The sequence below is a fragment of the Nannobrachium achirus genome (assembly GCF_963921795.1).
Source record: "Nannobrachium achirus genome assembly, chromosome: 9".
NCBI lineage: Eukaryota > Metazoa > Chordata > Actinopteri > Myctophiformes > Myctophidae > Nannobrachium > Nannobrachium achirus.
Window position 1 is genome coordinate 35542373 of NC_137818.1, and position 21562 is coordinate 35563934.

Below are 21562 nucleotides of genomic sequence, written 5' to 3' on the forward strand. Positions count from 1 at the left end.
CCATGAACTAAACAAGAACCTCGCTATACCGCCCTCTTCTGGATGTCACTGATCTCTGAACAGCAGACTAAGGGCTGGTGTATGATTCTTCCTAGTTCCAATACTTAAATCCAGAACATAGAACATGATGAAGGGGCAGGATGTTGACCATGCTTTTATTGCACACGTCTTCTAAACGTGTTGCAACAATACCATGTCTCCATACACAGGTACAGGATGTCTTTGCCTGCCAACACCAAGCCTTCAGAAAGTCTTGACCACATTGTTCAGAATGTAATTTAGAATGCATGTTATTTAAACAGAACCTACAGTAGGTTCATTTTCTGCCTGCTTTCAATGTACAGATTACTATTTTGCTAGTATATCTTTTGCATGCCACTGTAGGTATGTGATTGCCTTGCTTATTTTAAGTTGCACTGTTAAATTATTAAATTGTAAATTGTTGAGACAGGGGAGCAGGGGACGCCCGCTGGCCTAGCAGTCCATGCACATCCCACATATAGGCTCTAATGCGGCCCAAGAGCATGTTGCGGGTTCGAATCCCAATCCTGAAGACATTTGCTGTTTGACATTCCCCGTCTCTCTCCCCGTTTCCAGTCTCGCCCTACTATATACGGTCAATAAAGGCCAAAAATATTTGTAGAAACGTCAAAGCAGCATAAAGCTAAAGTTCAACGGTTGTTAACCTAAATCCCATTGTTCTGATTATGTGAGGAGATCATATAGTGTGAGAAAAACGGCCCTGTGTCTTCTGTATGCCAGATGACGTCAAATATGTCATCTCGCACCATCAGGCATAAGCAGTGCGCACTGCTGCCTCCGATATCGCCACTGCATATAAACATTATGCAGTGTGGTATGGAGAGGATGTGCAGAGGTAGGAGACAAGGCAGTGCTTCCTTGCAATCATCCTTTGGCACATAAAGCAAAGCCAATAGTATTTCAATTGAATTTTATTCAAGTGTCAAATCAAGTTGTCTCAAGACACTTTACATGTAGAGCAGAGACCCGGCATTCCCACCCTGAACAAGCAATTTTGACTCCCTTGACTTTGTGCAAATTGTAGTTGCAGTCATTCTGAGACAATAATAATCAAGCTTGTTGTGTGTCACTTCACTTAAGAAAAATAACTAGACTTACACTAGGGTGATTACTCCTGCCTTACTGTAAAGTGGGCATGTTCCCAGAGATGGTGCTCTACTACATTTATCAAGATTTGCCAAATTATGTACATTTTGCATTTCCAGGACAACCCGGTTAGAGAGCAAAGCCAGTGAGAAATACAATAAATCTCATCTCACTCCGTATGGCAGACAACATCAGAAGGCAGCTACAGTAACCTAACACACTTTGTGAACGAGTTAACCAAGCAGAAAACAGCTAGTATCACACCTGTCAACCAGCAAATTAATCAGAATGCAGCACATTAGTAGGGCTGTCACGATTATGACATTTTACGTGACGATTAATTGTCACTCAAATAATTGCGATTAACGATTTAATTTTGTCGTTGACAATTACATTTCTGTTTGGCTTTTAGGCTTTTAAGTTGCATATGGTAGATATGACACATAACCAAAATATACAAAGAAATTACTGACATATTTGACAACTTTATACTTGAAAAAGAAACTCGATAGTGGAAATAGCCGATCTACAAGCTCACAACTAGCTTGTAGATCAGCTATTTCCACAATCTTTTACTTAAAAAAATATATATATATGAACATTTTTCAACATGGAAACGATTATGACGATTATAAAAAATAATCGCGATTATGTCAAATAATCACGATTAGACGATTATGTAATAATTGTGACAGCCCTACACATTAGGTGACTTACCTGAGAGTCCCGGGGGGCGGCGCTAACTGCAGGCAGCAGGCGGGGGGATGAGAAGAATGGGGGATGAAGCAAAGATGGGAGGAGATGAAGCATTGATTGGTAAAAGGAGGAGAAAGGGTGAGGAAGAACAAGAAAGAGTGACAGACAAGCAAGAGAAAAACAGAAGAGACAGACAGGCAAGAGAAAACAGCAAGTTAGAAACACTCAGAGAGTGAGAGACTGCAGACAAGAGCAAGATAGGTCAGAATTAGAAAGCAGCCAGTCTACAGAACAGGTTGTCTGACTGCCTAAAGCCCCTATCATAGTAGGCACCGCGGTGATAAGCTATCCACCACGGTGTAGTCTTTTTAAGTCATAAAACTACAACATTGTGTCATTACTCGCGGTGAAGAGCTATCCACCGCGAACCCCGACACATCTCTCTGTTTTTACTTTCAGACAGATCGACCCATCACCCCGTTCACTGATTGGTCGATCTAGACCAGTCAGTCACAGTGATAGTACTTCACCGTGACTGACTATGATGGCCTCCTCTTATTTTCTCACTTTAGGTGGATAGCTTTACACCTAATATTTGCGGTGGGAGGCTCTTCACCGCAGACTCTGATTAGGGCTTAACACACTGGCAGTCAGTCAGTCTGGGGGACAAGCAGTCAAACATTAAGTCAGTCAGTGAGACAGATAATATCTCCTGGTCTATTCCTCATCTATAGACAGCATGAGGTTACATATTAATTCCTGCTCCTCTTAATGTCAGTTGCTGGATGTCTATTCCTAGTTAACATTTCAATTATATTCAACAATTGATTGCCCCTCCCCAGTTAAACTAACACAGACAAATACATTAAAACGTCATTAAGTAAGTTGAAGTGGGTTATTGTCGGTATCAGCCGAGGGTGCAGGGTGTCTATCCGAGGTGGGGTCTTAAGTTACCCAAGCCGTGCAACTCATATGCTGAGTTAGCGCCGGTGCCCGGGATCGACCCTGGCTACTAATGTTGTCAATTTTGTACTAACCACTTGAACCTTAGCATTCCAATTCTGAGGGTGAACATTTGACAGATCTAAAAGCTCATAAAGCACTGTGTAGATCAGTTATTTTCACGGACACTCCACCAGTTTGACAGACTACATGGACTCTTAACTTTCCCACTGCCAGATTATTTATTTATTTATTGGGTCTGGTGCCATCAAAAAGCGGCTTACCTTTGCGACGTTATAGTAGATAGACAGACAGACATTTATTTATTTATTTTTATTTTTTTGGGTTGTGCAATAGTGCACTTTGGTCTGCCAGGCAGCAGAGGGCGGCGTCATGCGAGAATGAATGTGAATTTGCCTGTTATGTGTTGAAGAAGAAGAAGACCAGTCACTGGCCCCAGAGCCTTACAGCCAGAGGAAATCAACAAGGAAGTGAATTGTTCTCCGTTGATCTAACGCATAATGGATTTTTTACACCATCACCGCGGAAAATGTGTTTACAGTAGACGGCCGCGCGACCCCTCATCAGCTTACAGTCATCAGACGAACGAACCGAACGAGCGCCGTATTGGCGGAGAGGTCTTGCGCAATCGGGCGAACGTGAACGTTCAAAGCGGTGGGAGAGTTAACAGGGTTCCCACACATCTTTACCAATTAATTTCCAAAACTTTTCCAGAATATTTAACCCGATTTCCAGGACTATATAACAATAATTCAGCTCAGTAACGAGTCGCTTACTCCTATGCGCAATGCCCAAAGACAGGTAGTGTATGCCAGTGGTTCTCAACCTTTTCAGGCTGTGACCCCCGAAATAATCATATTTGAAGAGAGTTGAGGAATTTTGTATAACACGGTTTTATTGTGAAAATAGCCGATCTACATGCTCACAACGCCTCGCAACGCGAGGCGTTGTGAGCATGTAGATCTGCTATTTCTGCTTCTAATATTTGACTATTTGGCAATGTTTAATTATTTGTCATTTCAGTATTAATAAAATCAATAACGAAAGACAATGCATAGTTATTTTTTTCCAGGACTTTCCAGGACCCTTGATCAATTCCCAAACTTTTCCAGTACTGGAAAAATATTTTTCTAATTTCAAAATATTTCCAGGAATTTCATGACCGTGGGAACCCTGTCTTTACCATGGCAACACACTACGGTACAGAACTTTAACAACATGATGATGTCTCCTCATCCTGCCTTTCAGGAACTCTACCATTCCAACAGAAACACACAGCATCATGTCTCAGTCAAGCATCATGTCTCAGTCAACTAAAGACTCTGCTGTTGCTGAGGTATTGGAATCACTTGAAAGTGCTCCACTGTTTCACCCCCAGGACAACCACAGCCTGCAAGGGCCACATTCCTGGTTCCAACAACACTGAAAATGTCTTATAATACGTGTGAGTGTTCAACATCATTTTCCTCAGTTTGCACTAGTAACAATTTAGCCAATAATCCAACTCTGCTCCAAAGCACATTCGTTGTTATTCTATCAAACATCACTCACAGCTGTCCAATATCTGTTAATCTATTCTGTTTAATAATATGAAAATAATCTATTGAAATTCCCACTTTCAATTGTTCAGGCTGTTTCTTTAATGATATCGTCTCTTTTCTATACTGGCCTCTGACCCAGTAGAAAAATCAAAGCTACTGAAAGGGTAACTAGAAATTGAAGTAACGGTGAAAGACTGACTGCTGATTCTGTTCTTGACCCCGTCTGTCCATGTGTCTGTGTGAAGCTAATGTTGCAAACTACTGGACCAACCTGTGCCAAACTGTTATAGTACACTGTAGGAAGACATTCTCTGAATACTTTTACAAACCATGTGTGTTTTTATTAATGTTTCTTGTGCATGTATTACGCCTGCCCACAAGTGTTCCCTGCTGTATGCGGTCACATAACCTTGGGTCCATAGTACTCTCTTGCATTTACCCAGACACAGCAGAGGAAAAATAGAGTGAGTATGTGTGTGTGTTGTGTGTGTGTGTGTGTGTGTGTGTGTGTGTGTGTGTGTGTGTGTGTGTGTGTGTGTGTGTGTGTGTGTGTGTGTGTGTGTGTGACACTGAGTGAGTGAGTGAGAGAGAGAGCAGTTAGACAGGGTTCCCAGTCTTCCCACACATCTTTAGTACCAATGAATTTCCAAAACCTTTACCAGAATATTTAACCCAATTTCCAGGACTATATAACAATAATTCAGCGCAATAACAAGTCGCTTACACCTATCTGCAATGCCCAAAGACAGGCAGTGTAGCAAAAATAAAGCATGCACACTGCAAATGGACCATGGCATGCATGCGGATGCGGATCGTGCACCATGGGACACGCACGTGCCCATGTCAAAAGGCAGGGAACCCAAAGTCAATTTATGGTGGCATTAAATGAGTTAACAAAATCAATAACCAACAACAATGCATAGCTATTCTTTCCCAGACCTTCCATGGCCCTTGATCAATTCCAAAACCTTTTGGAACAATACTCTTGTCAAACCCTTCCCACTGCAGGAGTGTGTTTAATGACTCAAATAGCCGAAACATATCTCAATTCCTATCCCGAACACATAGAAGTAGTGTAAAAAAAACTCTGGCCACGTGCATACAGCAACTTATTCACACCTTTAAAGGATCAGGGGGATCAATCAATTCTGTGACTACTTGAAAAGGTAAGGAAAAACGGCAATGAGTTAACAGCTTGTTAACACCCAACGTGCACGACTGATTATCACCCATTCTGTCTTTTTTCACTGTTAATTCTTCTGAATTAAAAGCGAAAAAAGTTATTGTTTACGGAGCTGAAATTGGATTGAAAATTGGCTGTTAGCCTGGTCTGGAACAGGCTAACTTCAGAGTTAAATTTACATGGTAACTAATGTGGAATTGCTTTCATGAAACCGAGTTAAGGCTAAACATATCCAGGTTAACTGGCTAGGCTAATCAGCCAAGATAACTCAGCTTTCATGAAACCGATTCATCACGGCTGATCCTGGATAATTTAATCCAGGATAGCTGATAAATCCCTGCTTAATTCCTATCTAGTTTTCGTGAAACAGGCCCCTGGTCTATCAACCTATCAGTCAGTCACCTGAAGACCCTGAAGGTGGTGCAGTTCCAGCTCTCTGCCAGATGGTCGCCTCAGCTGCCAATCTTCTTATGTAAACCTCATCAACGTCCAATAGAATGTTCTCTGGTTTGATGTCAGTGTGGATGATCTTACATTTAGAATGTAGGTAGTCCAACCCCTGGAGAACCTACACAAACACACAATACAGAGAAACACAGATTAAACCCATTTAGGCCTAGAATTATTGAATGCTTTAACCAGTGAAAAATAGCAGATATACAAGCTCACAAGCTTGTAGATCTGCTATTTTTGAAAAAGTTGTGAAAATGTGTGCAAATCATTTTTAAAGCGAACGTTTGTAACTCAAATATTGCTTCTGGGGGGTCCCTGGAACTAAATATTTTGAGATGGGGGTCCGTGGCCAAATACATATCATTTTGGGGGTCCTTCACATGGAAAAGTTTGAGAACCACTGACATAGTAGTCTCTCAAGAACAGACTAACCGAGCTTCAGTTAATGTGAAAAGGACCTTTTCTTTGACGATGGCTGGCCAGATTGCTGACAGAAACATAGGGTTTTTCCAAAAACCTTAGAAGGATTCAAAAGACACTTATAGAATCAGGTCAAAATCCAAATTGTCAAAAATAGCAGATCTACAAGCTCGCAGCGCAGCACTCGGTGCCGCGCTGTGAGCTTGTATATCTGCTATTTTTCAATAGTTAAAGCATAAAATAATAATACACTATAATGTGTACCCGTTCTAAATGGGTTATTAACATTGCATGTCCCACAAATGTACATTCTGCAGACACTTGAGTAGGTGTCTGTAGGTATATTGTGCATGCTGTGCTTAGTGTGTGCTTACCTGTCTTATCACAGTCTTAACACACACCAGAGGTAATCCCATGTAGTTTGACTTGATGATCCACTTCAAGAGCTGGTGTCCCAAAACCTCCAACACCATACATACATCTGGTGCGGACAGTCAGGAAAAATAACCAGAAAAGCTCCAACAATACACACATAAGATACTGAGTCAGAAATAATACTAGAAAAACGCATGGTGGTTGCTGTGTTGATTAACAGCCAGGTTATTACAGTTTTGCATTTTTCATTAGTTTAAATATTATGTATTACAATTTGACTTTTTGTTTTCAATTTGAGTTTAGTTTTGATTGAACCTTGAGTTTGTTCTGTTACCAGTAACGGAAAAGCTGACAATACTGCCTAAAATGCTGGTATTGGTCTATGATATTCCAATATCATGTAATTAATCACACAATGATAATTTGTTAATTTATTACTGATATTGAAGTTTTTTTTATGCTACCTTATATGTTGATGAATTGAATACCAAGATCCTCCAACGGAAACAAGACCGCAAGGACTTGTACATTCTGTTCTACAGTACATTCTGTTCTACATTTGTGTCTAAAAAAATATTCAATCTAATCAATGAGATTTCATTTATGCAATGTTTTGAATTTATGTTGCACTACTGTTCTATATACTTACTTACTGTACAATTTGCATTATTTTACTAACTTGAAGCTGCCCTTTAACTTTGAAATTAATGGATTTTTTCATTTTATTCCTAGATTAATGGTTCTCAAACGTTTCACGTTTTAACGTTTCAAGGACCCCCATAACTCTTGAGTGTACAAATAGAACGAAATGGACATGTAAGGGTCCCTTTGTACATTGTCAGAGTTAGTCAGGGTCCATTTGGAACGCCCTCAAGGAATTATGAGGGTCTCTGGACCCCACTTTGAGAACCACTGTCCTAGATTTTCATTTTAATTACAGATCGGTACTTTGTATCGACAGACATGCAAGTTGTGGGTATCGGAAATCGGTATTGGGAAAGATAAAATGGGTACATCTCTAATTGAACCTGCTATGAAGGATAGATAAATCAACAGGAAGACAGGAATAGAGATCGAGTCAGATAAAAATATGAAGACAGACAGACAAATGGACAGAAACATAAGTGGTGAGTGGCGATGAAGGATACGGACTCCGTTGACTCCTGATATTTTAAAATCATCTATGAGTTGAACGACGGTCTCTCTCTTTGGGTCAGATGGGTCACTGTCTCTCACCTAATGAAACATCACATCCAGACACGAAACCACAGTCAGGTAACTGATGAACAGTACAGTTACATTCACACATTCAGATAGTCCATTCAGGAATTTGTTAACTGAATACGTTCGTAATTGTGTGTGTGTGTGTGTGTGTGTGTGTGTGTGTGTGTGGTCATGTAGTTTATGATTATGTAGTGTATGAATATGGAGTGTGTTTGTGCATGTGCGCATGCATACAGAGTGTGTTTTTGTACGTACACATCTTAGCAGTCTGATCTCGTCCAGTGCGGTCTCTGTGTAATGCTGAGCACTCTTCACAACCTTCAACGCTACAAACCTCTTCCTCCTACACACACACACACACACACACACACACACACACACACACACACACACACACACACACACACACACACACACACACACACACACACACACACACACACACACACACACACACACACACACACACACACAGTTTAATGTATGTATCTGAATATAAATAACATAATTATGTTTTATTCTAATTATACATTTTGTCTCCGAACTGACAAATGACAACAACCAATGCTTGGTTGATTAAAAAAAGAAAGGAAAAATCACACCCAATGTGAAGTGAGCAGTGGTCGTGCTTGCATAACGTCTTCAGACTAGGGCTGCACGGTTAATCGTTTTCAAACCGAAATCGCGATGTGAAATCTCGCGATTAGCGAATCGCAAAGGCCGCGGTTTTGGCGATTTTCTGCGAAGTTGACTTCCCAAGCATTATGCAGACGTTTTAATTTTAGAAATCCGTTCATAAATGATCAAATCAAACTGTTTCTGTGTGAATGTTCTGGTAGTGAATGTTCTGGTAATCATTATAAATATAACATCCTTAAATCCTTGTGCATAGATTAAATGCTCCCGTTTGTCGTAAGCTGAAAGTGAAAGTAATTTCTGTGCAACTGCTGCGGTGGCCCCTCCTCCGTCCCCCGCACACATGTGAAACTTTTGGTGTGTGTCTTAGGGTGCATTTTTTTGCCTTGATAAAACTTAAGCAAGGCAGCGACATACAGTAGGCTACTTTCTTCCTTGACAATAATGAGAGGCAGACAAAACCATTACTGACATTTTGCTGAATATAAAAACGTTTTATATTGCTAATAAACAAATCTTTTGGAAATATAATTGAACTATAATTCAATTATATTGAACTGAATCAAACCATTTGCCAATTTGCCAAGTTAGTGATAATCAATTCATTTTTAAATGTAAACACACAATAAATATTCAAGGAAGCTTAAATGATGTTCTTTGGTTAAATCATTTCCTTGACAATGAGAGGCATTATTACTGAGATTTTTCTGAATATAAAAACGTTTTATATTGCTAAAGCAAAATAAAAGGTAATCTTTTGGAAATATAACTGAACTGAATCAAACCATTTACATGATTGCCAATTAGCCTAGTTAATAATAATCAATTTATTTTTTTAAATGTATTACACAATAAATATTCAACGGAAGCTTGACCTAAGGTAGTGAAATGATTTTCCTATGGTTAAAATAATTTATTATATCATCCTTTTAACAAAAAGAAAACTATCACTTATCCTACCTTGAAATAAATATATAAATACAGGGGTTAAGGTTCTCCGTCCTGGGGATGGATTTCCGTCCTGAGGAGTCCCTAGGGGCCATTTATGAGATCGAGGCAGATTTGCCAAAAAAGAGAAAACAAAAAATGGGGGTGGGGGGGGTGTAGCCATGGCCGTGATGTTGTTAACATGACCGAAATCGTCAAAATGCAGCATAATACTTGCTAGTCAAGTCAAAATAAATTTCCGTCATAGGATTTTTTTTTTTGCTTTAGCCCCTGTAAATATCGCGAATAAAATCGCAATCGCAATATTAGTCAGAAAAATCGCAATTAGGTTTTTTCCCAAAATCGTGCAGCCCTACTTCAGACTAGGATTTAAGTCTAGGATGTACAGGCTACAGACACAGACACAATGCTATGGCAAAACATGACAGGAATCTGGCTACAGACACACACACACAGCCATGCTATGGAGCGGTCTACCACCTCTCAAAAAAGGAGAAAAAAAAGTTTCTATCAGTCAATGATTTGGAGGACCCCCTGTAGTAACTCTGAGGACCCCCTAGGGCAGGGGTTGGCAACCCAAAATGTTCAAAGAGCCATATTGGACCAAAAAAAACAAAAAACAAATCTGTCTGGAGCCGCAAAAAATTAAAAGCCTTATAATGAAGGCAACACATGATGTAAGTGTCCATATTAGCTATATTAGTCTACTATCAAAATGACTACAAATACATAATGAGCATTCATGATTAAATGTTTATTTTCCCTGCAGCGCATCCTGCAGAGAATGTTGAAATGTAATATTTATTCTACAAATTTTTACAGCATTGGAAAACGTTAAGAATGTTTGTGTCATGTCTGTCCTCCTACAGAACCATATTAAAACTAAAAATATATTTTTCCATCTTCATACATTTTTGAAAAAGCTCCAGGGAGCCACTAGGGCGGCGCTAACGAGCCGCATGCGGCTCTAGAGCCGCGGGTTGCCCTAGGGGTCCCGGACCCCCTGTTGAAGACCCCTGTTCTAGTGGTTTTTAGTAGTCTCGTGTGGCCAGACTGTTGCCTCCGCTATTTGGTCAAATGCTCCCGGCATACAGTCTGGTAAAGGGAAATAGAAACGATGAGTGCGAGATGAAGCGGAAGTGAAGCCCCCTCGTCACTTCCGTTTTAGTCTCACATCGCACACATTTATCATTATATGAATAAAAATCATATAAGCATGTTTAGCTTGCTGCTTAGCAGAAATGACATTTTAAAATATATTTTCTTGAACGGTAATGCCCGTTTCCATTACTCGCCGTTAGGGAGCTGCTGTTCCAGACTCTATATAGCATTCAGAGATTGTGGAATAGTTGTCTGGCTACGCGAGACTAGGTTTTTAGTCATGGCTGCCAGTTCCCACCTGATGTTGTGTGGGAGTGCCTGTTGCTCCACACCGCACCGAACAACTGTTAGCTTGCATAACGTCTTCAGTGTTGGACTTAAATCTAAGACGTACAGGTCACCAGAGCATCGTTCACCAGAGTGTCCTCCAAGGAGGACGACACGATCTCCCACCATGCAACAGCACATCCTATACCTCAGAGAAGGGCCGTTTCCCTTCAGTTCAACCTTCTGCCAGGAGAAGGTCTCTGGGTTGAATTTCCACAGATCTTCTAAATAACATCCCGGGAAATTATTCCGCTTGCACCAAACAATCCCACCATATATGTACAGCTCTCCATTGTAGGCAAAGGCTGAATGACCCCAGCGTCCTTCTGGGAGAGGCCTTGTGGAAGGTGTGTTCAGCCAGCTGTTGGTCTCTGTGTCAAACACTCTGACCTTGTTGTAGCATTTATGTCCCCCATGGCCCCCGAATATAAGCATCTTTGTCCCGATGATGGTGGCAGTTATGTGACGGTATGAAACAGGAGGGGGAGTGCCTCTGGTGTTAATTAAAGACCAGACCATTGTGGTGGTGTCCAACTTGTACATGTCATTAGTGAATCCAGTAGACTGGGTGATTCCTCCATAAATATACATGACCTTCCTCAAAACGCAGGCCGAGTGGTCCAACCTTGCCTCTGGAACAGTTCCAGAAACCTCAGGCTTGGACCATCTGTGGGAGTCGACAGCAAATGCATAGACCAGGTTGCAGTGGTTGCAGTATGGAAGAACTCCCTGTTGTCTATATGTATTAAGCCCTCCCCAGATGTAGATCTTATCTTCTATCAACACAGCTGTGTGGCCAAATCGCATGAAGGGAACGTCACGGCAACGCTCTCTTCTACTTTCCCCCGGAGGTAACTTCCTCCAGCATAAAGACACTGTGTCGAAGACGTGCACAACAATCCGAGGACCACTGTCCCCTCCGAAGGAGTACAGCTTGTTTCCCACGGCAACGGCAGCGAGACAGTCTTTAATTTGTGATTCACTGAGATGAAAGGTCCAACGCATCATTTCACACACCAGCAGCACTACGGACTAGGGATGTCACCGAATAATCGATTTTCGAATATTCGTTTGATTAATCAATATTCGATTTTAATGTTTCATAATCGAAAATCGAAAAAATATTAATATCTTTTTTTCTTTTTAATACAATTTTTTGGCTTAGTTAGTTTCAACCAATATATAGAATATAGGCTAACAATAGTATTAATGATAATAGTAAATGGCCATTGATTTATTATTCACACCAGCACCAACTGTAAACTGTGTACTGTAGACAGAGTGAAGGAGCACAGCAGAGTGGCAGCTGCCTGCTACACACTCCCCTCCCCCCCTGTCTCAGACACAGGTGTGATTGATTCAGGCTTGATTGTTTGGTACTTGGTGGCCATCATCAAAGAAAAGGGAAAACAGCGTCCTCTGTATTGTAAAGCATCACAGAATCTGTTCTTGAGAGATTAGGTGAACAGTACACTGGCACACTAAAAAGAAAGATGAAGAGTAGTAGTTAGGCTACCAATTACCTGAACAGCCATGTTGTACATATGTAAATGTGCATTGAAATCCAGTAAAAAAAAAAGAAAAACAGAAGAATTTTTTTTTATTTTTTTTTTATAAAAAAATAATAATAATTAATTATCGATTTTCGAATAATATTCGATTATTGCTATAGAATAATCGATTTTGATAAAGGTCCATTTTTGACATCCCTACTACGGACTGGAAGGTGGATTAACTCTGTCTTGTTCTGTAGAATAACTCAGTTAAACTGTGTGTTTGTGTGACCACTTATATATGTACAGCAGCACAAACATTATGGAAAGTTTGTCCAATCCATGAAGCTGATGCCTTTGTTCTTCCATATATGGTAAATTGTCTGGCCGACTTCCCACTGGCACCACACTCCCACACACAGAGCTATATATGTGTAATTTATAGACATTTTTGAAATATTTAAACTTAAGACTGGTTAGTGGTAAATCCGCCTCCTGGTGCCGCTATCTATTCACACAGATGGGTGCAGTAATTCATGGGTTGCATTTGTAGTCCTACACGGCCATGTTGAGGACCAACACAGGTGTTTCAATGTGTCTGATTGGCATAGAACTAATGTTCTACGCCAATCAGAACACCTGCGTTGGTCCTCAACATGGCTGGTGTAGGACTACAAATGCAACCCATGAATAGGTAAAAAATCAAACCTCGGTTCGAAGTGAAGCGGTGAACTTTTATTCTATGTGTTCTAGAGATCTATACATCTATACAGTTATGGACTCTGTGATCTATTCATTCTTTATATATTCTGAATTCTACATTCTTTATATATTCTGAATGAATATATAAAGAATGGATGGCCAAATTATCATGTGAAGCTTGACCAATCCCCAAAGTATCCATTCATCAGACCGGGAGGTATATTCTGGACGTACAGGACAGATAAAACCTGTTAATTCTGAACTGAAATGACCATATATGGACATGGGACACACATTTTGCTTTTTGAAAAAGCCTATTCATTCTGGACTGATATTTTGCACGTACGGGACAGGAAAAACCTGTTAATTCTGGCCTGGAGTGACCATATATGGACATGAGGTGACATACATTGTGTTTTTGAAAAACCCTGTTCATTCTGGACTGAGATCACCATATATGGCAATTAAACAGACATTCTGTTTTTGAAAAAGCCTGTTCATTCTGGACTAAAATGACCATATATGGGCGTGATACACACAAAGCCACTCATAGGAAGCGGTTTTCACCGCTTCAAAAATCACACCCAATGTGAAGTGAGCGGTGGTCGTGCTTGCATAACGTCTTCAGACTAGGATTTGAGTCTAGGATGTACAGGCTATGCTACACACACACGTTTTGCTATGGCAAAACGCTGAGGAAAAAGGCTACAGACATACAACATAATATCGTGTCATATTATGACATCACTAGACAAACATGATGCTACGTACACACATTTTGCTATGGCAAAACGCTGAGGAAAAAGGCTACATACACACGCACAGCCACTCTTAGGAGCGGTTTACCACCGCTCAAAAAAACACAAATCGGCCTGTTATAGCGCCACCATGAGAATGATTTAAAAGAAATCAAGTGGCATTTCTTCCTTGGCCTAATGAGAATTTGCATGCAAAATTTCACACAAGCGTTCATGATTTGAGGAATGTTCTTCTTCTTGACAAACCAATCCTGCAAACGTTGCTAGCCAATCAGGATGGAATACGGAAAATCAGACAGACCCATGTTGATCCCATGAGGAGATACTGTCTACCGTGATTTTTGGACAAAATCTGTAGGGGTACTGTAAAAAATCACACCCAATGTGAAGTGAGCGGTTGTCGTGCTTGCAGAACGTCTTCAGACTAGGATTTGAGTCCAGGATGTACAGGGTATGCTACACACACATGTTTTGCTATGGCAAAACGCTGAGGAAAAAGGCTACAGACACACGACATATGACATCACTAGACAAACATGATGCTACGTACACACATTTTACTATGGCAAAACGCTGTGGAAAAAGGCTACAGACACACGCACAGCCACTCTATGGAGCGGTTTACCACCGCTCAAAAATACTGTATATTACTTACTGTAAATCCCAGCAAAGCCAGACAGTAGAGAAATGTCCCCAGCCCAGTTTTCTGACCACGTGGTAGCGACCATTAAACAGATCACCTATCTTCACAGGGTAGTATCCACCTATCACACACACAAACACAAACACACACACACACACACACACACACACACAGAGTCACACGCAAATGTTATTTCAAAAACATGCTTATCGTATCAGAAAAGAAATTCACCCCATCATGTATAGGTTTATTACTGGTGTTACAATGTCAGATGAACTAGCACAAAATAGTTTTACTCTTATGCTGCAAACAAAATGTAACAATAAAACATACTGAAACTTGTTACTCCATATCCCTGCATTAACTCCTCATTAACCAATGCATGATTTGCAGAGCAATGCCTAAATTGTAGCACAGGAAACTGCCAGGATTTTCATGAAAAAAAAAGAAAATATTGCAAAAGAGAGGGTCTTTAACATGAGTCATCTGTCGTCTAGCAAAGGTACCTGCAGCAGACTGTAAAACGCTCAAAACGATTCAAATAACATGATTAATTAAAGGCATGTACTAATCGCAGATCTGTTTCACTCCCCCCTGTGTGTGATTGCTGTCTTTGATGCATTCATTGATTAGAGAGAGCACTAACTCAGTCCGTTGTCTCCCCAGGTTGGCAGAGGGAGTGTAGCGCCCTGGATTACATTAGACAATTGACACTGGGTGAAAAATGGGTTACAAAATTGTGGGATAAAAAAATTGAGGAAAAGAAAGTAACGCACTAACGAGCACAGAACGAGTTTGACACTTCACAACCCCTTTTAAGTTCAAAGAGATCAATTAATAGCTCCAGGAAACATGGCCATGTCAGTTCAATTGAAAACATACATTTAGAAAAGGCTTTCAGGGGTGACATTCATGGAGTGGGTGTTGTACTGTTGTTTAAGGTTACACAGTATTGCTTAGTTTAAATCAATCCGTTACCTTTATTGTGTAATCTATTAGCGTTTGCACCTGCCTACTTGATGGAACTCATTAAAACCTCTTCTACCCATATGCTCTTATCTGATAAGAGCCCGCTAATAAGCATCCCAGTATCCAAGCTCCATAATATGGTTGTTTAAGCATTCTGCTCAGCTGCACCCAACCAATGGAACGCTATCCCCAACCACCTATTAAAAAGAACTTCTTGTTTACAATTGTCCCTTGCCATGCACAAGTAGATTATTTTCTATTCTCATCTTCTATTCTCTATCCATTCTCATTGTTTACTCGTTATTTATTTCCACCTTCTTTTTTATGTAAAAGTGCTTTAAAAACACACACAAAAACAGTAATCTATTACCTTTACAGTAATCGGAAGGGTCTTCCTGTTCTTCGTCATCCGACCCCAGCAGCTCAGGAGGGGGTGGAGTAAAGTCTGGAGGGGGCGGGCTCAGAGCTGAAGGAGGCGTGGCCTGCATAGGGGCAGCGGGAGGCCGTCCAATTGAAGTTGAGATGGGTGCGGCCAAAGAGTCGGAGGGGCAGGAGAGGAGACTGGATGCAGGTGGTGGGAGAGGTGGGGGGAGGGAGGGAGTGGTGGCATGTAACGATGGAAAGAGAGGGGCTGAGGGAAGGAGGCAGGGACTGCTGTGGGTGAAAGTGACCGAGGGGATAGGTGGGTCGTCATCAAGGTAGCCGGCGTCGTCGTCAAGGTAGCCGGCATCATCACCAGGGTATCCGGGATCATCGTCAAGGTAACCGGGGTCACTGTCAAGGTCAGGGAGGCACTGAGAAAGAGTCAGGAGCGTGGGTGCATTGGAGGTACTGTGGGTAATATCTGGGGATTTTACAGGACTGTGGGTTATGTTGGGAGGAGACTTGTCGCCACGATAAACAGTCTTTGTGTCTGCTGATGTATGGGGCGAGGCAAGTTGAAAATCCGGTCCTGATTGGTTCTCAGGTCCATGGAGAGAAGGTGGCGGGGTGCCATTTGGAGATTCAGACTCAGAGGCTACGCTGGTGGCCGAGTGGGTGCCGTTTTTGTAGGTTTTGGGAACGTCTGGTATGCCGTTCTGGGGTTCGTTAGTAGTGGCGGGGTCGAGTTTGGGAACGCTTGGTGGGTGGTTTAGGGGTGGAGTTGGAGGGGTGGAGTCAAGTTTGGTAGCATCTGGTATGCAGCTGTGGGGCGTCGTTGGAGGGGTGGAGTCTGGTTTGGAAGCGCTTGGTATGGAGCTCTGGGGTTGAGTTTGAGGGGTGGAGTCTGTTATTGAAGCATCTGGTATGTAGTTGTTGGGTGGGGTTGGAGGGGTCGAGTCAAGTTTGGTAGCATCTGGTATGCAGTTGTGGGGTGGAGTAGGAGGGGTGGAGTCTGGTTTGGAAGCACTTGGTATGGAGCACTGGGGTGGAGTTTGAGGGGTGGAGTCTCTGTGCAGAGACAGCAGTTGACACAATTCAGCAGAAGGAAGCTCAGACCTGAAAGATAAGACACATGAGAAAACATTGATATGATTTTACAATTGAGGAAGGGGTGAGAGTTTTTGCCCTGCTTTATGGGAATCAGTTAGAACTGTTGCAAAACAAGAGTCAGAATATTTTTGTAACATATTATTCCCCAATTATCAGATGCTGGATATCAAATTACAGTACAAATACAAAGTCTGTGCCCCCATTGGCCTACTGGTCTAGGCACATATACATAGGCTGGTTCGATTCCCGAGCCCGACCCAGGTTTGCTGCGTGTCTCTCCCCGTCTGTCCCCCCATTTCCTGTCCGTCTACTATCTGTCAACAAAGGCATAAAAAGCCCCAAGAAATATATTAAAAAAAATACAAAGTCTGCCCGGCCTAGCAGTTTTGGCACCTAGGCTCTAATCTATACAGCTTCGAATCCCGTTCCCGACGATCTTCACGGCATGTCTCTTCCCTTATCTCACTCCCCGTTTCCTGTCACTTCTAAATATAAGGCAGAAAAACCCTAAAAAATAATACTAATACACTGTCACCAAATTGGGCTTTCAAGTTGTTAAAACAAGTTTTAATTAATTCCAATAGGAAGATCAGAATCATTTGACATCAAGGCATCTGACATGTGACATTAGACATGAGAATGACAGCTTCTGTCTCTTTACATCAGTGGTTCTCAACCTTTTCAGGCCGCGACCCCCAAATAACTGTGGACCCCCCCACCCTGATGAGCACTAAGAGTTGAGACATTACATTTTGTATAGTCTCTCGATTACAGACTTCTGCATTGCAAGAGTGACCAAACTTTTCCTTGACGATGGCTAGCCAGATTGCATTTTGTATAACACGGTTTTATTGTGAAAACAGCAGATCTACACGCTCACGTTGTAAGCATGTAGATCAGCTATTTTCACAATTTCTGCCTCTAATATTTGACTATTTGGCCAATGTTTAATTTGTCATTTTAGAGCTATTAACTCATACCCTGCCAAAAAAGATGTTTCTATGATAAAAACGTCTTTAAAACGTCTTTTTCACTATGGACCTCCCTGCCAGACGTCTTCTGAACGTCTTTTTTTTTTAAATACAGTATTTTCTGGACTATAAGGCGCACCTGACTATAAGGCGCACTGTCAATGAATGGTCTGTTTTCAAACTGTTTTCATATATAAGGCGCACCTGACTATAAGGCGCACATAATAGACGCTACTGTTGCGTTATGCATCCAACAGATGGAGCTGTGCTAAAGGGAATGTCAATGTCAATGAATGATCCATATATAAGGCGCACTGGACTATAAGGCGCACTGTAGTTTTTTGAGAAAATTAAAGGCTTTTAAGTGCGCCTTATAGTCCGGAAAATACGGTAATTAAAAAAAAAAATGTTTTTTTTTGAAAAAAAACTTTTGAAAAAAAAAGATTTTGGACCTCCAACAGTGTACTAGGCATGATCGCGATCGCGAAATTGCATGTTTAACCCCCATACCAACCCCATCTTTCAAACATGGCAGCCATGTTTGTTTACATTTGAAGAAAACATAAGGGCTCCTTTCTCCTGAATGCCTGAACGGATTTCCAAGCGGATTTTTTTGTTTGAAAGCTGTGAAAAGCATGCACATGCATAGTGCATGATCTGTGCACGAATGTGTGCACCAGCGTGCACACTATTTTTTTAACCCTTTGTTGGCGAACCGGCAATATAAGAGGTCATCCCACTTTAAATATGGCACCGACTGAGTTAAAAAGTCCTTAAATTTTCACTTTAGAAATGCGCAGATACCCTCTATACACTTAAACTTCATGTTGGTTTGTTTAATGTTGAGAGAGAAAACAATTTTGCACATTAAGTTAATCATCTGGGGACTCCCCAAATTAGTTTGGTGACAGGTTGAGAACCACTGCTTTACATGACCAACAATAAAGTCTACTTCCAGATTTAATGGGCAGCTTTCAACAGCGAACCAGATCCATTGTTTGACTACAGATAGAGACCTGCGTATGAAATGACTGTATACCCATTTTTTGGTCAGCGCATGTTTGATAAATGAGGGCCAGTGAGTTTTCTTTTCCTGCTCACCAGTACACCTTTTAAAACTCATTTTTACTATACACTGACATCTGTGGCCAGTTTGGGCTTCAAAAGTTTGACCATGCAATTCAATGAAATGACGTCCTTCTTTAAATAACGTAACTGATGGATGACGACAGTGTAGAGAGAGGCAGGGAGTATGCATGAGTCAACGTTCTTATCTGGTTAGGTGAAACACAAAATGGTTATTTATAGAATTCAGTCACTCAAGGCTGCGTTTCACTTCCACGACTGCTTAGCTGTCACCTGCACCCAGAGAGTAAGGAGCAACTACTACTCACTGTAGTTTCAATTTCAGTCAGTGGTCTTTAAGGCCAGTCGACTGAAAAGAGAACAAGGACCACCAAATCCTTGGGAACAGATACACTGTCCTTGGACCAAAACAATACCAGTTCAACAATCACCCAAGAACAGAATAGAGAAGGAGAGAAGATAGGAAGGAGATAGAAAGAGATGGGAGAAGAGAAGATGTATGTTCATACCTCGGTTTTTGTATCACAGCTTCGGTATGGGTTCGGTACGGTTTCAAAAAAGTTGTATTTATGTTTTAATCTAAATGGATGGCGCTGCAGTGGAGCAGGTCAGAAACTAAAAAAAATAGTAAGGAAGGCACAGCAACAACACTACGTCCTCAGGCGCCTGAAGACTTTTTGTATGGACCTGAAGGTCTCCTACAGAGGTACCCCCCAGAGTATCCTCATGACTGGCTAGTGGCTACATCACTGCCTGGTACAGGAACTATACTATATAACCTCAACAAAGAAATGCAGAGGGTTGTGCAGTCAGCCGAGCATTCATTTCCTTCCATCCATGACATACTGTATACAAGGCGGCACATTGTCCCAGTAAAACCCAGAGGATCATCAGATCGTAGCCAACCCAACCTACTTGTTTCAGATGCTGCTACACAGCAAGTAGATTGGCAGCCAAAAGGCTACTGACAGTAGGCTGATCCGACGACCAGTTTTTTATTATTACATTAAACTAGAGATCCAGAGGACCAGGTCCAGTTTTCCTCCGTTTCGGACCGGGTGCACTTATCGACGGGTCCGCTTCGGACCGGGTCCAGTAATTTAGACTGTTTTCTTGGGTCTGTTCGGAACGGTCCAATTATCCACGGGTCAGTTTCAGTTCGGGTCCCATTTGCTACCCTCTAACTGTTAGAGGGTAGCACAGGTCCAAAAATCGGTTACACAAAGGCAACCACACTGGCACAGTTTAGGGATAAGACCATCTGGATTTTGAGCAGGTGCACTTCCTCTGAACGTCTCTTTAGTGGTGGGTGCTCAGCTACAAATACCACTAACTAAAAGAAAGAAACAACAAAGTGGAAAGCACACTCGAAAATTTTTAATCCCAGGCTCAAGTGCACATTTCAGAAATAAGCTGTATACAGTATATGATAGATATACTAGGCTAGCATATTCCCAATGCAAGCTAAGAGTTTACCTTACATTTGACTACATTTCTTCCTGCTGACAATAGTAGGCAAGCAGAAACTGGATTAAAAAATGGGTTAGGGTGTTGCGTTTGTGAGACTCGAGCAGCGCTGCAGGTGCTCAAATGCACCGTGTGGCAGCTCTATCCTGTTGTCAAACATAACAAAAAAATAGTGCACTTTAAGCTTCAAAATTAAAATAACTAACTAAGCACTGTGTAAGTGTCATCTTGGGTGAGGCAGATATACTGCATATATATATATTGTGAAGTGCAGGTGTGAAACCACATTGGCCACTGAAATTAACTTGCCGCAGCAGCCTCAGACTATTAAGCGGAAATTAATGATATAAAGATGTTGTCTATATGCATTATGTGAGAACACAATATGCCTTTAAAAGCTGTGTTACTACGACACCGCCATAAAGGAGTTTGGCTGTTATGGTTTACATCAGTGCATGTGCTGGATTAACTAGTCACGTTTGCTGACAGCCAGCAATAAAGCTCTGTTTAATCATAACCTTGTGTGGACATTAGAATCGTCCTCTACAGATGCATTATGTAGTTAGTACTGCTGCAGCATCTGCTGCATGTAGTTACTATTGCAGCAGCATCTCGGTGCACAAGGTCATGTTAAATGCGGTGATTTGCACAACCGCAACTCTTTTCTCGCAGGTATAATTACACTCATTTAAAACACACGTCCCTGGTTCTGGCGTCTTATATTGTCATTCTAATGTGTGAGGGAGGCGTGATTATTTAATAGAAAAATAAAACACAAATAAATAAAATAAATGCAATTGAAAAAATTGGGCCTCTCATGCCATCGAAGGACAAGATCAATCACCAGAGTGTGTCAACAGTCTATGTTTAAAATGGAGTAATGGGCTTATATACTGTAGGACGTCTGATAAAATGAATATCAAATAAAATATCTACATATTGAATCAGGCAACTTAATAACTGTCTTGGGGTGGACACAAAAGCCAGAGTAGATGTTAAACTTTA

The 21562-nt window shown here is 41.3% G+C and overlaps 1 protein-coding gene across 3 annotated transcripts in view; it reads right to left on the reverse strand.

The window, feature by feature from the left end:
• Positions 1-21562, reverse strand: part of srpk3 (SRSF protein kinase 3) — a 33858-nt gene that overhangs the window by 10377 nt on the left and 1919 nt on the right. For all 3 annotated transcript variants that reach the window (XM_080734067.1, XM_080734065.1, XM_080734066.1), the window contains 7 exons: positions 15931-17039; positions 14604-14712; positions 8239-8326; positions 7908-7995; positions 6759-6865; positions 5914-6079; positions 1846-1871 (listed from right to left, as the gene is read on the reverse strand). In XM_080734067.1, coding sequence (XP_080590193.1) covers positions 1846-1871; positions 5914-6079; positions 6759-6865; positions 7908-7995; positions 8239-8326; positions 14604-14712; positions 15931-17039 — 1693 coding nt within the window. The remainder of the gene's footprint in view (positions 1-1845; positions 1872-5913; positions 6080-6758; positions 6866-7907; positions 7996-8238; positions 8327-14603; positions 14713-15930; positions 17040-21562) is intronic.